This window comes from Narcine bancroftii, chromosome 4 (genome assembly GCF_036971445.1).
Source record: "Narcine bancroftii isolate sNarBan1 chromosome 4, sNarBan1.hap1, whole genome shotgun sequence".
Lineage (NCBI taxonomy): Eukaryota > Metazoa > Chordata > Chondrichthyes > Torpediniformes > Narcinidae > Narcine > Narcine bancroftii.
In genome coordinates this window covers 278682835-278700421 of record NC_091472.1, presented here as the reverse complement: position 1 = coordinate 278700421, position 17587 = coordinate 278682835, and the positions used below count along the sequence as shown (strand labels likewise).

Here is a 17587-nt window from a genome sequence, read left to right as displayed (position 1 = left end):
TTGGGAAGGTGTACCTTGCAAGCAGATTTTTTTTTTCTCTCATTTAGCATTGAGATTGTTTCTTGTCTTGATGCCTGACCTCAGAAGCACAAATATCTTAAGATTACTTGGTTAGAAAATGTCTTAGAAATCTCTAGTGAGGAATTCTTAACCTGGAAAGGAGGTAACGGTTGGCGGGGATGCTAACCAATAATTATTCATGGAGCAAGACGTGGCATCCTCAGTTACTTTGCTTCATGCTCTGAAATGCCTTTCCTCATCTGTCTTCATACATTTAAATCAATAAAAATCCTCATTACAATCTTCACGATCCCCCTATTCTCCATTATTCACACATTGAGCTAAATTTTAATCTATATCAAGGGTTAAAGAAACAAAATGTTTAATTGCGTCAATCAATTATAATCTATTATTGACATCTGGAGACCCAATAAGTCAGCTGCCTCCAAACCAGCCTATCACTAACTACATCCTAAAGTTGGTAAAAATAAGTTATTGTAACTCCTTTAACCACATTGCTCCACCTTGTTTATTACCTTCTCTTTTCTTTCCTCCTGCTTCACTAGTATAAACATCATCCGTATTGCATTGTTTGTTTGCGACATATTACCAAAAGATGTGATATCTGCTTGAACATCATGGCCTCAAGGGAACAAGTAGGCGAGTGCAAATCTTTCTGCTTGATCAGTTCATGATGGTTATGGGGAAATGAATAATTCTGGTAATGATCCAGCTACTCGTTCCAGTGGGGATCAGGTGAAAGGCTGGTTATGCTGGACATGTAACAGCACATTTATTCTGAAAACTTATACCTTTACATTTGAACACCATCAGCATGCACAGGGATATTAAACATGTGAGCCTCTTTGCACCATTGCCCTGGTTTCTTCCCCCAAAACATTTTAAAGTGGTATGTGTCACATGAAGCATTAATCAGAACATCTTTACATTGAAAATGTAATATTATTTATTGAACAAATGATGACCCCCCATTCATAATTCACACTTGTAAAACCTGTAACTTGAGTATTTTCCCATATTATTCAATTTAAGCATGATTTTAGTAGTGTTAAGAAATATTGCAATATAAAAACATACATATTTAATATTTTCCCAACTCCATTATTATTGATCCTTGTAAATTTATAATGTCTTTGTTAAATTCAGGAGGTTGTTCTCTTCTAAACCAGCCAACTGCCACCAGGCACTGCAATCCACTGTGCTCAAAACCATACTCCTTTTGTACACAGGTAAGAGTTGGGGGAAAACTCCCAGTTCTCTTTAAATGTTTACCATTTAATTGCTATCGACTGGAATCTTAAAATTCTGGCTGCTCACTGCTTTTATGTTCCAGTTATAAAATAAATGCTGAGCACTAGTTTTAATTACCTTCCATAAAATGCAATAGATATCCCAATAAAGTAATCGATCTACTACAAAATGGTAATAAGACTTCTCCCTGACCCACCATTATAATGTAATAGAATTGAAATGCTTTATCAGCAAATGATCCTGTCACTGTGGTTTATTATTCAGTTGCCAAGTGATTGCATTGAGCTAGTTGCAAGGCTTTAACCTACAATGTTTTGGGGTTAAATCCTAGTGCTGTAAATGAAGCTAAACATCTTGCAGTGTCATAGCAGTTGACTGCACTATCATCCAAAACCTAGACTTCAGATGCACTGGATTTTGAGGCAGTGCAGAAGAGCTTGACCTGGTTGATTTCAGAGATGAGGGGGTTGGCCAAGGAGGAGGGATTGAGTTGTCTGGAATTGTTCTCAGTGGAATTTAGTAGAATGAGAGGGGTTCTTATAGAAATGGATAAAATTATGAAAGGCATAGATAAAATAGAGGTAGGCAAGTTATTTCCATTGGTAGGATAGACTAGAACTAGGGGACATAGCTTCAAGATTCAGGGTTTTAGATTTAGGCTGGAGATGAGGAACTTCTTTTCCAAGTCAGTGGTAAATCTATGGAACTTGCTGCTCATTGAAGATGTGGAGGTTACCTCAGTAAATATAGGTTTGATAGAATTTTACATGGTAGGGTAATTCAGGGATATGGTGAAAAGGCAGGTAGGTGGAGATAAGCCCATCATTAGATCAGTCATTAAATAGCCAAGCAGACTTGATGGGCCAGATGACCTACTCCAGCTCCCATTTCTTGTATACTTCGAATTAGTGTTTTAACTCACAACCTAAATAGTGCTTGAACTAAGTTAAGACTGACATGTTAAAATTGTAGTAAAAAAAGTGAAGTGCTTAATGTCTTGCAGCATACTTACTGTTTCCTTGTTTTTTTCCCCATGAGTTGCTTCATCAGTTATGCTGTGCAAAACTTAGTTCTAGTATCTCAGCAGGTTTTCATAATTCTTGTTAATAATGGTGCCATGATATTTCTCACCAAAGAAGCTGGGGTGCTGGCCGGGATAAGGGAATAATAATGTTCTTTACAGGATGCTAATGACCTTTTCAAATATGAGGCCTACTTTACATTTAGTGGAGGTGATTTGAAGAGCCTCAAAAGGACTTGAGTGCTTTGGGTGCCATTATAGGCTCTGCAGAATCAGAATTGTAGAAGAATTGAAAGAAATATCCAAATTAACAGTTGAATACAAAGAACTTTACCAGGATAGAATAAAAGAAACACAATTGCATACATTAAGTCTCTTCAAGGGATGCCATGCTCCACTACATAAATATCTTTAGAATACTTTGTATCTTTGGTAATGTTAAACAGACTATTTGTGTTTGACATTTATAACCATATAACAATTACAGCATAGAAACAGGCCAGTTCAGCCATTCTAGTCCATGCCGAACATCTCTCACCTACTCCCATTGATCCGCAGCTGGCCCATAACCCTCCATATACTTATCCAACTTTTCCTTAAATATTAAAATCGACCCACATCTACCACTTCAGCCAGAAGCTCATTCCACACTCCCACCACCCTCTGAGCAAAGAAATTCCCCCTCATGTTTCCCCTAAACTTTTCCCCCTTCATTCTCAATCCATGTCCTCTTGTTTGAATCTCCCCCACTTTCAATGGAAAAAAAAGCCTGTCCACATTGACTCTATCCCCATCATAATTTTAAATACCTCTATCAAATCACCCCGCAATCTTTTACACACCAGGGAATAAAGTCCCCAGCCTGCTCAGCCTTTTCCTGTAACTCAAACCCTGAAACCCAGGTAACATTCTTCAGTTTTATTGTATAATATAATTTTAAACAATAAAGGCCAGAATAAAATATAGGCTTACAATAAGCTTCTCCATAACAACAAAGGCTGACCAATACATAAATAAAGTAACACATAAGCATTAAAATTATTTTCACTAAAAACAGACTTTTACTGCCCTCTGGTGATTATATATTCTTAGCTGGACGAAACTTTTTAAAATTTTCATATCTTCAATTTTATATTGTTGCACAGCTGAATACAATTAAATTGTGCAAATAATCATAAAAAATGTCTTTGAGAACAGGGCACTGTTGGAAATTATCTGCTGGCACAGCAATTTGTACTGCTGCACACAAATCCAAGAACCTGGGTTGGAAGCTGAATGGAGTTTGCAAGTTTTTTTACTCGGGGTGTTCTGTTGCCTTCCCCACCGCAAAGGCATGTTTATACATTGGATGGTTGTTTCAAAATACCTCTTAGAGGAGGAAAATGACAAAACAAAATTAAATGAGCATGTGTCGGGTTGACGGATATGTGAGAGAGGACATTGCAGGGAAATAAGGAGAGGCCGATGGCATTTCCCTGGGAAGATTTGTATTTAATGGGTCAAATGGGCACCATTTGTGTTTGTATTTGGAAATCATAATAAATAGTTCATATTGGCCATGATTTTGCTGGGAAATGTGGTTGAAAAAGTTGGCATTTCCTCATACAAATATGCTGTTCACAGATTTTCAACAGTTTTCCTGGAATATAGAACATCACACAATATACAGAGGATCAAGCAGTACCTATAGGGAGGAAGTAATCAATAATATTTTGAATCAACACTCTGCACAAGTCCACATCAACAGCTACTTTCCAATTATGCTCTGACACTGGGCCCCACGTGGAGTCCAGGGTTGCAGCACTTACAGTGGGGAGTCCAAAAGAAATATCCATTACTGTTACACTTTGCAAAGGGCAAAATTGGCCATTCATTTCAGTAAAGGATGCCAGTTCTGAGCAGCTTTTGTAACTATTTTAATGGATTCTTCAGCTTTTTAATTGTGTATGTTTTTTGTAGCTATTTTAAGTAGTTCATATTCTTTGTTTTTCTTTTGGCCTGCACTTTACTGCAGATTGCAAGCTGTCCACATTAAACTAATGACATTTGTTGACACAAAAATACTGCGTTCCTGAACTTCCACACTAAAGCTAAAGACTCGAACTTGCTAACAGAACTCCACCCCCTTCGCCCAGCTGTGCTCTGGACTTCTAAAGAAGATCAGGAGCTTATTTTGTTGACATTTAGACACATTTTCTCTTGTGAATGCACTCCTGGAACCTCCACTAAGTGCAGAATCTTTGTCCAATGTCTTCACCTAGGATTGTATTGCTGTGGGAAAAAATGGAATTGAGAAGTCCATTTAATGTTTATAATCATTTTAAAAGGTTTTGTGTTTTATAGATTTTATACTTATTAAATAAATATTTTTAATGATTCATTTTATTTTAAATTTTATATACGTTTCCGAATGTCAGTTTCACCATTAGCTGTCATTAATTGCCAATGTATTTTATGGATGGGATTTGTTCTGGTCTGGCCTGGTAACTCCATAAAATTGTTGGAGGTCCTGCCACTGCTCAGAGTCTGGCAAGCTTTGGGCCAGCATTTGAGCTGAGGTATGTTCAGGCAAGTTGTGATTTTGGACGCTTGAATGAAAATAGAAAGCAGGCAGTAAAATTTATGATCTTAAACTCTAAAATAAAATTTAAAAATTTGAAAGCTTCTGTGTAATCTTGAATGTTTGCAATATGTAGAAGCAGTAGGATATTTGACTATTTTAACAAAGTACAAAAGGGGATCTGAATAAGTAACTGAAAGGAAAGAATTAGCAGGCCTACGGGAGATGCAGAGAGAATAAGACAGGCTTTCATGGAGACTGCATGGACAACAAGCTGAATGGTTCCCTCCTGGGGGTCATTTTATGATAGCTAGGTTCAGTTCTGGCTAAGCCAGGTGATGTGGCAATTTGGCTGTCAATAATATTTTGGGGTGAAACACAAAAGTCTGCAGGTGCTGTGATTGCAGTAAAACACACACCGAAATGCAGAGGAAATAAGCCGGTCTTTTCAGCATCAATAGAAGACAATGAAATATTGCTGGCATTTTGGCCTGAGCCCTTCTTCAAGGAATAAGCAGAAAGGTTATGGTCTGTCTCCACTTCAAAAGTTGTCCAAGAAGTTCTTTCTCTATCTGTGCATAGTTGGCTTCTGTGCTTGTTAAAGCCTTTGATGCATAGGCCACAGGCTGCCATGTGTCCTCATGTTGCAGCAATACTACTGCTCCAAGGCCAAGTCATGATGCATCAGCCTAGATCTTGGTGCATCTATCTGATCAGAAAATTTTTGTACAGGTTCTTCTGTTTGGACTCTTTTGAGAGCCTGGAAGCACTCTTTTTAGCTCGTGTGACCAGATCCGCTCATTTTTCTGCTCAAGAAGTGATCTAAGTGGTGCTGATACAATTGACAGATGAGGGATGAACTTAGCTAGCCAATTCACCATCCCCCAGAAATGTCTCACCTCCTCTTTATATTGGGGCCTCAAAATTCTCAGTGGCTGATATCTTTCTTGAATCAAGTTTAACTCCCTGTTCCGATATGACATCTCCTATGAACTTCAGCGTCTTTATGCCAAGCTCACATTTCTCTTTATTTAATTTAAAATTGACATTCCATGTAATGTCAAGCACTTGTCTTAGTCATGAATTATGTTCATTCTTGGTGGACCCCCATATAATGATGTCATCCATCATGGTCTCAGCTCCAGGTAGACTTTCAAAGATCATGTGATGTGATTATGGTAGAGTTCTGGTGTGAACAAGATCCCATATGGTAGCTGAAAAAAGCGTTACCATCCTTGAGGAGTATTGAAAGTGCATGATATCGAACTTGCCTCATCAAGCTTACATCAAACTTGCTAAACCACTTGGCATCTGCAAACTGGGTGATTTCCTCCTGTGACAGCAATTTAAAACGTTCTCTCTTGATGGCTTTATTAAGATTTCTTGGGTCCAGATATATACGCAATGCTCCATTTTTATTTTGCACAATGACTAAGGAGCTGACCCAATCTGTAGGTTCTTCAAATTTCTGGATAACTTTCATCCATTCTATGCGCGATAGTTCTTGTTTAAGTTTGTGTCTGTGGAAGCGGAACTTTCTTGCATGCATGAGCCACTGTCTCATCTACAGGGATCTTGTGTACACAAGGTAAACAAACAAGCCCCTGAAAGACATCTGCATACTCTTCCGTGAATGCTGTGTGGTTATCTTCAGTCTGTGAAGCCACTATAAAAATTATTTTCACCAGGTCAACCTCTTCACATTCACTTAGGCTTGGTTGTACTCTCCTTCTTACAATCAATAGCTGTGACTTAAGATGCCAACCTTTGTATTTGAAGGTCATCATACAAACCCCTTTACTAAAAAATAATTATTTCCAGTGATGCCTGTCACTTTTAATTTCACAGGATAAATCTTTCTCTTTACCACGAGGGTCTTGTAATCATCCAGAGATAACAGATTCACCTGAGATCCGGTGTTGAGTTTAAGTGGAATTACTGTCTCATTCACATGCACTGAAACAATCCATTCCATTTTGCCAGCTGCAGTCTGTGGTGAATCCATAAAGAATTCCTCCATTTCTTCATCCACTGTGTTCACCTTTCTCTTGATATCCCCTGCTTTGCACCACTTTGCAAAATGATTATTTTTCCCACATTTATTGCAGGACTTTCCAGAGGCAGGACACATCTTTGCTGCCTTTGCTGCATTTGCTGCTTGAGTTCACCACTTTAGTTTGTTGTTGCTTTGGGAAACTCCTGGTGCTCTGCTTATCTGTTTTCATCACATGCACTGTTGTGTCAATCCTGTCCAGCTCCTTAGCTTGTAATGGTGTGGTCTCTGTTCCCCTAAACATATTCACAGCCTTTTGCAGAGTTAAATCTTTTTCACGCAACAACCTTTCTCTAAGTCCATTATCTGGGATTCCAACAATCTAATCTGTCTTTAATGAGTGATTTTTTTCAAATATCCAAATTCATAGGACTCACTAAGTGTATGAAGCTCGGCTAAGTATTGATCAAAGCTCATACCTTGTTTCTGGTCACAGGAGGAAAAACTTGAATCTCTCAAACATGATGTTTTTACTTGGAACAACATACTCCTCAAATTTTGTCATCAGAGTGTCCAACGTGAAAGTTGTCTTATCAATTTGAAAACTCTTATAGTTGCCCAAGGCATCGTCACCCATCATGAGCAGAAACGTAGATACTTTCTGTTTTCCATCAGTCTCTCCCATTCCACCAGCTCCTAAATAAATGTTGAATCACTGCTCGAAGCATTTCCAATTATCAATGAGATTTCTAGTAAACTGCATCGGTGTGGGAAGAGTGAACTTATCCATGCTTATGAAATATTGTCTCTCTTACTCACACAGACACTTCTGATGCCATGTTACTTTCAAGAAAAACGACTTTACGTGGGTTTAATACTTAACCAACTTTATATTTCTTGAGCTGCTTCAACTGGCTTCCAAAGACAACCCCCATGACTCTCGTTATATACCACTTAGGGTTTCTGCCCAAACGTAGACACTGCATGCTGGGAAATATAGTTCTGATTTACACGCATAATTACACAGGACACAGACCCTCATGGTTGCAGAATGTTAAAAAAACGCACCATTGTCTCCTCTAACAAGCCGTTTAAACACGTATGGAGACATCAGCATTACAACCATGCTGTAGGACTCTGTCTAACAGCACTGTGTGTCCACTCTCCACTCTCTCAGGTTTACACCAGTGGCAACGCCTCTGTTACAGCTGCTCCAGTGGTGCCACCATCCTTATGAATATACGAATCAGAAAATGAACACATGTTATTTTCTGGAAGAATCACTTCACCAAAATGTTCTCCTTCAAAAAAATGCTAAAATATCTCATGAGCACAGAGTATGTACAAGATCTTGTTTGAAGTTTTTCCAACAGACTTTCCTATCTTTACAGCATGTCAATTTCTCATGCACTCTCAACATCCCACTTAGTTTTAACCTTGCTGATTTCACTGGCTCCGTTCAGTCCTTTGATAAACTTCAAAACTCACATGGCCTCAGTCAGCTGCTATCCAACAGCATTTCATGGTCATTAGATTTGTGACCCCACCCCCTTCCCCTTCCCTTCCCTTCCTGATGCTGGACCTCACACTGAATCTAGGGGTTGAGCTGAGGGACTGCCTCTTTGGACCCTTTGCTTTCACTCCAGCCATGCCTAGTACAAGTAAGTTTACCCTATTTATTTTGATGGGTTTGCTAAACTGGACAGAACAATAAAATGAAGTTATAATTGATATCAGAAAAAAATGTCTTTTTTAATTAATCTATTATTTTACATATTGAAATTCTTGGTATAAACAAATAATTGTTTGAAACATTTCAGATGCTTCTAAATTTAGAAACAGGTGTAAAGATCTAACTATCAAAAGGCCTTTAGGATTTTTTGGATAAGTACCACACCTGTGCCCGCATCTCCTCACTCCCCAGCATTTGGGCCACAAAACAGTCATTCTAAGTGAAGCAACACTTCACTTGTGAATTTGCGGTGGTCATCTACTGCATCCAGTTTTCCCGTTGTGGCCTTCTCTGCATCGGAGAGATGGGTTGATGACTGGGAGATCACTTTGCTGAACATCTTCGCTCTGTTAACAATAGTGACGGGGTTGGCCAAACCATTTGAATTCTGTGCTCTAATCCTGCTCTTGGCCTCATGCACTGCCAAACTGAGGCCACCCTCAAATTGGAGAAGCAACACTTAATATTCCGTCTGGGCACTCTCCAACTAGATGGCATTAGCATTGACTTCTCTGGTTTCCATTAGGCCACTCCCGTCTCCCTCTCTTCTCCAACCTTCTGTCTCCTTTTCTCTTGCTCTCCACCCCCTTTCCTCTCCATTCAGAGATCTATCTTTCCCCTGCCCCTCACCCCTCCATTTTATTCAGGCGCCTCCCTGCTTTTTTTCTCATACCTTAATGAAGGGCTCAGACCTGAAACATTGGTCTTTATCTTTCCTCCATGTGAATGCTGGGTGATTTGCTGAGTTTCTCCAGCATTTTGGTGTAAACTACAATCACAGCAACTGAAGACATTCTTGTTTAATGCCAGAGTTTTTACATTAAGTTGACTGGTCAGTCTAAATGACTCTAAGTGTGCAGATAGAATATGGAGATCATTGAGTGTAAGTGGGTGTTTGATTGTTTCTGGGGGCTTAGCTGGCCAACGAGTGCTGCATGTGTCCATGAATCAACGACTCCACAATGGGAGCTCAAGTTCTTCACCCAAAGGTCAAGTCACTTATGAGATAACTGCAGCTGTAAGACTTGGAGCTTGATCAAACGTCCAGAGCTGCAAAAATTTGAATCATGATAAAGTTGGTTTCCAGGTCAAGTAAGTGCTGCCTCATTATTTCCAATGCGAAATCTTGCTATTTATTGTGAACAATTGATTATTTTTAAAGCCATGCTTATTTGCCAAATAGATAAAACTTTGGACAAGGAATGGGAGATGTGGGGTTGAAATTTGGAGGCAATATCTAAAGGCAGATGTTCCCGGTTAAAAAAAAAAGAGAGATGGTAAGAAATTGATCTGATACAATTCTTGAAAGTTACAGTGTTGTGAAATCTTGATATGGTGACTGCTTTCCACTTGCAATGTGGATGCTAATACATAGTATTTTTTTAAGTAAAAGGAGAAACGTCTTTATAAAGAGTGTGTTTTGCCTGTGGATATTGCTGCCAGAGGGGCTGATACAGATGGCTGATATGAGCAAGAGTAAATAATGAGATGTGGGGCTGAAACAAAAATGTCTGCAGACGTTGTGATTACAGATAATACACAAAAGTACTGGAGAACCCCAGCTGGTCTCACAGTGCTAATGGGATATAAAGAGCCAATGTTTTGGGCCTGAATCCTTCATCAAGGTATGTGATACGCTATCAATAATGCAAAAGACGGGAGCTACAGAACAATAGGGTTTTATTTACAATAAACTTGAAGGTCATCCTGTGCTGTGACCTAGGCTTTCTGGAGAGGGGTTATGGTGTTGGAGCCTTTCTACAAGGTCAAGAGGGAGCAGCCAAAGGTACAGTCACAGAAAAAGGTGGAGCTAGATTAATGAGTGTACAGCCATTCACCACATTCATCCCTTGTTTGTTTTTTTTTTATTTTGTCCAGCAGGGTGTCGTGGGGCACAAACTCTTACAAGTCTGTCTGGTGGCAGAGTCTTCTGTGGTGACCAGTGGAGATCCAGTTGCTGTACTGTAGCTGGGGCCATTTTTGAGGCCTGGATCTCCAGTGCTATGCTGACCTACTGGGGGTGTGGTGATTCAACCAGAGTGACTGGGGTGGGGGTGGGGTTAAGGAGCAATGGTATAGTGTGTGTCCATGGAAGGGTGAAGAGAGTGGGTGTTCTCCTCGGATATCCCGCGTCTAAGGTCCTGGATGGAGAGAGTTTTCTCGCACCCATCCAAGTAGGCCACTTATGCACATTGGGGTTTCACATGGAAGACCTGGATCTTTTCAACCACTGGGTCAGTTCTATGGCTCCTCATGTATTTCCATTGCAGGACCAGCCCTGGGGACATCAACCTGGAAAGCAGGGTGGACTTCCTGGGGAAACAGAAAAGTCATTTGTGAGGGGTAGTATTGGTGGCAGTACATCATAACAAACTAATTGCATTGAGTATCTTGGGAAGGACCTTCTGCCAATGAGAGACTGGCATCCTCCTGGACTTAAGGGCAAGAAGGATGGCCTTCCACATGATGGCATTCTCCCTCTCCACCTGGCTGTTCCCTTGGGAGTTATAGCTAGTGGTCCTGCTGGTGGCGATACCTCAGCCAGCAGATATTGGTGTAGCTCATCACTCATGAATGAGGACTCCTGGTCACAGTGGATATATAAAGGGTATACAAACAGGTGAACAAACTGAGTAGTCCCCTGATGATCATGGTGGTGGTCATGTCTGGGCAGGGGATGGCAAAGGGAAAATGTGAATACTCATTGGGACAGTGCATCTGGGGGCTTGTTGAATTTTCCCGACCAATACAGAATATTGTAGTTATAGGTGCAGAGTTCAATCCTCCTCCTCCTCAGTAATTTATCATGCTTTATCTTACCCTGCTATTTGTTGGTAAACATGAATGCCACAGCCTATTGGTCCATGAGCAGGGTAAATCATCTGCCCACCAGGTAATGCCTCCAGTGCCACACCGTCACCACTTATTGCCTGAACCTCCTTCTCAATGGAGGAGTGTTGGACTTCGGGGCCTTGGAAGATATGGGAGAAGAAGGCCATGGGCTGACCTTCCTGTTTAAGGGTGGTGGCCAGAGCGAAATTGGATGCTTCGCTCTCCACCTGAAGTGGGGCAGATTCATTAACCACATACGTTGTGACCTTAGCAAAGCCTTCTTTTGTGGGACAGAAGACTGCCCAGGCCTCTCTTGTTAGGGGGAAGGATGTGGACTTGATAAGAGGATGGGCTTTGTCTGCGGGTGGCCAGCATTTATGTGGCATATACCTTGTTGATTTTCTCCCTGTACTGGTCCTTGTGTATGTCTCTGTATGTTGAGGCAACCCTGATCATCAGGAACACTCAATGTGTGATCCGAGAGAGGAATAGGTGCAGCTTGTTTGCCTCCGTGGCCATGATTCTGGAGGAATTTTGCAGGAAGACCTCAAAGCAGCGTAGCCAGAGTTCAAAGCATTCTGAGGCTTCCGGCGATGGTGGGTTGATCTCCAGCTAATCAGGCTTCAAGAGTTGTTCCATTGTTGGGAAAAAAATATTGTAAATAAAATTGATGCGCTATCAATAACTCAAAAGACTGGAGTTACAGTACAATGGACCTTTATTTACTTGAAGGTCACACTGTGCTATGGCCCAGGCTTTCTGGGGAGGGGTCATGGTGTTGGACCCTTTTTACAGGGTCAAGAGGAGGAGCCATAGGTATAGTCGCAGAATGGGGTGGAGCCAGATAAATGAGTGTACAGCAGTTCAGCACAGTATGATCCAAAAGCAAGTAGGCAGCTGAATAAAAGTAATGGAGGAGAGGAGGGAAGAAGGTGGGGGAGGACAGGAAAGAAAAGATGAGAATTAATTGGGTGTTGGAGCTAGCTCTGTGAATGCAGAACTGGAGGAAAGGAGACAGAGGGATAGGGAAAGAGAGAGCAAAACAAAGAGCTGGATTAAAGGAGTCATTGGGATGGGGAGCAAGAGAGGCAGAGCACGGGTGTTTGGCAGGGTAGGACTATTGAAACTGGAGCTCAATGTCAATTCCATATGGTTGGAGGATCCCCCGATAGAATATGAGGTGTTGTCTCTCCAATTTTCAGGTGGTTTCAGTCTGGCAATGCATGGACAGACATGTCTGCATGGGAATTAGGTGGGGAAATGAAATGGGTTGCCACTGGGTGATCCCCATTATTAATGCAGAATGTTGATGTGGGAGGAGTTGTAGGTGCAGTTTTGCATTCTCTGCAGTCACAGGAGTAGGTACCAAGGGGGCAATTGGTAGGAAGGGATGAGTGGATGAGGAAGTCATGGTTGTAGTGGTCCCTATGGAAGGCAGAGAGGGGAGGAGAGGGAAGATGTGTCTGGTGGTGGGATTGCTTTGTAGGTTGCAGAAATTGTGGGGTATAATATGTTGGATGTGGATACTGGTGGGGTGGTAGGTAAGGACAAGAGGAATCCTATTGCATCTGGTGGCAGAGGAGACCGGGGAAGATAGGTGGGATGTTGTGGAATGAGGGGATAAGACTTGGATGAAATGTAAATACATACATAGATTAAATTGTATTCAAAGTACAGTTCTTTATTGTTGATTCCATCTACCATAAATATTCAAGTATAATGTGAAAAAAATTTCCCCTCAAAAATAGGGGAGGGTCACATTATACTCTAGAGTAAATTTTTAAAAAAAATTCTGCAGGTGAGTGGGCACAGTAGATGGCAGTGCAACTCGGGCAAGCAGCATCGCAACTCGGGCAGGTGAGGGGTGGGAGGTCGTGAGAGATGTCAGCGCGACTCAGGCGGGCAAGCGGCCAGAGAGATGGCAGCGAGACTCAGACGGGTGAGGGGAGGGGGTGTCATATTATACACGGTGATAAAGTTTTTCCCTTTTTCCCCTCAAAAATGGGGGGGGGGGGGGGGGTTCGCATTATACACGAATATTTACGGTAATCTAGTTTCTTAAGAACCTTAAACACTTAAAAAAATATTTCCAGAGCCTTTTTTCATGCAAGTATTCAAAGGATTTCAGACACCTAAAGCAAGAGTAGATTTGATTACACTTCCTTAACCTTTTACTCTTCTCTTTCTCTTTGGCTTGGCTTCGCGTATGAAAATTTATGGAGGGGGTAAATGTCCACGTCAGCTGCAGGCTCGTTTGTGGCTGACAAGTCCGATGCGGGACAGGCAGACACGGTTTCAGCGGTTGCAGGGGAAAATTGGTTGGTTGGGGTTCGGTGTTGGGTTTTTCCTCCTTTGTCTTTTGTCAGTGAGGTGGGCTCTGCGGTCTTCTTCAAAGGAGGTTGCTGCCCGCCGAACTGTGAGGCGCCAAGATGCACGGTTTGAGGCGATATCAGCCCACTGGCGGTGGTCAATGTGGCAGGCACCAAGAGATTTATTTAGGCAGTCCTTGTACCTCTTCTTTGGTGCACCTCTGTCATGGTGGCCAGTGGAGAGCTCGCTATATAACACGATCTTGGGAAGGCGATGGTCCTCCATTCTGGAGACGTGACCCACCCAGCGCAGCTACTTAGATATATCACATATAATACTAATACTCAAGGTCACAGAAGTACCAGACCATAAATGTACATTTTTTCAAAAAATAAGAATTTTATTCATCACATGAGTAAAAACCAAATATATTTAAATTTCCATCAACAAAAATTTCAGAATCTGGGAACCAAACATAAAAGCAGTGTCCAATAATCCATTCTCCTCCCCCCTCCACCCCCCCCCCCCCCACATGTAAAAGTCTCAATTGTTACAAAACTGTATTTAATTACTCTCTGTACAACAACATTAGGGAATAGCTTTATAAAATTTCTGCACATATATCACATATATCACATATATCACAGAGCGTACAGGTGTGTTTAGAATTGTATGTAAATATATTCTATTATTCCATGGAGGCAAACAGGAAAGTCTGCAAGGTACCTTGATGAAGGGCTCAGGTCTGAAATTTTGCTTATGCTTTTTTTCTATATGTGTTGTATTTTCTGCTGAGTTTCTCCAGCATTTTTGAGTATTACACTATTATTTGTTGCAATCAGGTAAAAGTAAGGCAGTGGAGATATCATGTGAAGCAGGGATTGGTCACAATACAAATAATCTGTGTGGCATCTGGTTGATAGTCCTTGCACAATTGCAACTCTTACATTGTTACCTATCAGACATGTACCCAGTAATAAATAATAAATAATTGGTTTAAATACATCTTTACCAAGAGCATCTGCTACGAAATAGAAACAATTCATATATGCATCTAAATATTTAATGAACTCAGCCATTTTCATCTATTAAAATACTAATCTTTTATATTATTTATTAAATAACAAATATTAAAAATTACATTTGATGTGAATGTCATTGTGAAGACTTTCCTCTCAGGAATTTACATTATTGCAACATTTCCTGTTTTGTCTGAATTAAACTCTGATCTGTGTTGCTATTACATCTGAGGCAGTTAGAAGCAAATATTTCTTTTTGAAAATGTTATAACTTTTCTTTAAATCAATGGAGCAAAGCTCTTGACATTGTGTGTCAAGTCAAGTTTATTGACATCTGATTGCATAAGTTTATTGCACATCTGATTAAACAAATTCTCCAGTCCTCTGTGCAAAACAAGCAGACACACAACCAGACATAATACAATTAGAGGCAATCAATACATATGCAGGACATGTATTTATATATAGAAATAAATAAATATTGTTTCATTAATATGAGAATCTCAGATGGTTAGTGTGAGCAGTACCTTTAGTCATTCAAGGGTACTCTCACTAATTGTGGGAAGAAGCTGTTCATCAGTCTGATGTGGCTGGCTCTGATACTCCTGTATCTCTTTCCCAAAAGGGCAGCTGAAAGATGCTGTGTGCAGGGTGGAAAGGGTCCTCAATAATTTTATGCACCCTCTTCTGACAACGATCCTGGTAGATCACATAGATAGGGGGAGGGAGACTCCAGTGATCCTCTCTTCCACTCTTATGGTCCTGTGAATTGATCTCCAAACTATTTCTCTGCAGCAACCATACCACACATTGATCCAAATGGCCAGGATGCTCTTGATAGACCTCCTGCAGAAGGTTGATGTAATGGTGGCTGGAGGCTTTGACAACTTCAGTCTTCTCAGGAAGTGCAGTTGTTGTGTCTTCCTGACAAATGAAGAGATTTAATGTGTCCATGATAGGTTACTAGTTAAGTGAATTCCAAGGAGCTTGGCTCTCTCCACTGCAAAATTGTTGATGTGTATATATTCACTTGGCATTTTATACAATCAAGTAATCCCTGTTACTTTTAATGCAAGCACAAGAGAATGAAAGTAAGACACATTTATTTTGGAGTTCTTTGAAGATATAACAAGTGCATTGGATAGAGGGATATACATGGATGTAGTATACTTGGATTTCCAGAAGGTGTTCAATAAGATGCCACACAAGACATTTCCATGTAAGATGAGGGTTTACAGAGTTTGGGTAATGTATCACCATGAATAGACAATTGGTCCACCAGTAGAAGGCAGAGAATTAGGAATAATATATTTCTCTAGTTGGCAGTGGTTAATGGAGTGTTGAAAAAATCAGTGCTGGACTCAACTGTTCACTATATATAGAAATGATTTGGAGCAAGTGGTCAAATGTGGCATATCTAGTTTGCTGAGGACACTAAATTGAGTGGAAAAACAAATTGTATTGAGAAAATAGAGAGTATGCAAAGAGATAGAAATCAATTAAGTGAGTGGGCAAAGGTATGTCAGATGGAGTACAACATTGGTAAATGTGAGTTCATCTGCTTTGGAAAGATAAATTGTAAATTGGACAAGTATTTATATGGTGAAAAATTGTAGCATGCAAGTGCTTTAAATTTTTATATTTTAAAAATATTTAGACATACAGCACTGAAATAGGCCATATTGGCCCATGATTCTGTGCCACCCAATTAACCTATACCCCTGGTACATTTCAAAACGTGGGAGGAAACCAGAGCCCTCATGGAAAATCCAAGCAGACATGGGGAGACTGTACAAACACCTTATAGACAGTGCAGGAGTCGAACCATGGTCCCGATCACTGGCACTGTAAAGGCGTTGTGCTAACAGCTACACTAACCGTGTACATGAATTGCAAAAGGTTAGCTTGAAGATAATCAATTAAGCAAATGGGATGTTGACATTTATTTCTGGATGCATTGAATTTAAGAGTAAACTTTGCTCCAGGGTACCAGTGAGGTTGCATATCAATTATTGTATGCAATTCTAGTCCTGTTACTTTGGAAGCAGTGCAGTGGAGATTAACCAGGTTGATTTTGGAAATGAAGGGGTGAAAAGCAGAGATTGAGTAGCTTGGGGTTACATTGATTGGAGTTCTGAAGGGGAGGGTACTTGTTAAAATTATGATTAAATAAGATAGATGGCAGAAGGTTGTTTCCACTGCCAGGTGAGACTAGATGTAGAGGACATTGCCTCAAGCTTTCAGGTTGTAAATTGAAGATATTGATGAGGAAGAACTACTTCATCCAGAGAGTAGGGAATCCTTGGAATTCTTTAACAATGAAGCAGTAATGGCACCTTCATTAAATTTAGATATATTTTTGAATAGTCATGAATTAAGGGTTCTGGGAAAGGGCATATAAGTGGAGTTGTCTCCACAGACAGATCAGCCATGATCTTATTGAATACAGAGCAGGTTCAATGTGCCAGATGGCCTACTCCTCCTACTTCCTACTTTATGTTGAGATGGTGCTATTCAGGATATTCCAATAACTGAAGTACTTTGAAATTGGCTGACACCTGGAACATAGGAAACACAGGAGCCAATTCACACACAACAAGCTCTCAGGAACATTAATGTGTTAACGCTCAGATAATTTGTCATTTGAATTATCGCTCAGATCATTTTGATAATTGAGATATTTTACACCCACTTGAGAGCAGAGAAAATCTTGGTTTAAGATCTCATCTGAAAGTCAACATCTCAAATAGTGCTACACTTAATTGTGCTGTTGTTTTGACCCAGATATTTGTGTTCAAGTGGCAGACACTTGAAGAACAACATTCAGTTACAGATCTGGTGTTCTCTC

The 17587-nt window shown here is 40.5% G+C and overlaps 1 protein-coding gene and 1 long non-coding RNA gene across 5 annotated transcripts in view; one reads left to right on the top strand and one right to left on the bottom strand.

Moving 5' to 3' along the window:
• thsd7ba (thrombospondin, type I, domain containing 7Ba) overlaps window positions 1-17587 on the top strand; it is a 1034072-nt gene that overhangs the window by 1001487 nt on the left and 14998 nt on the right. For 3 of the 4 annotated variants that reach the window (XM_069935130.1, XM_069935128.1, XM_069935129.1), the window contains one exon: window positions 1168-1250. In XM_069935130.1, the coding sequence (XP_069791231.1) occupies window positions 1168-1250 (83 nt within the window). Of the gene's footprint in view, window positions 1-1167; window positions 1251-9761; window positions 9856-17587 lie in introns of all 4 variants that reach the window. The other variant, XM_069935131.1, reaches the window with a different exon arrangement.
• The window catches only part of LOC138762007 (uncharacterized), a 146083-nt gene continuing 138951 nt past the window's right edge, over window positions 10456-17587 (bottom strand). The window contains exon 6 of the long non-coding RNA XR_011356709.1: window positions 10456-10891. This is a non-coding gene — a long non-coding RNA (uncharacterized lncRNA). The remainder of the gene's footprint in view (window positions 10892-17587) is intronic.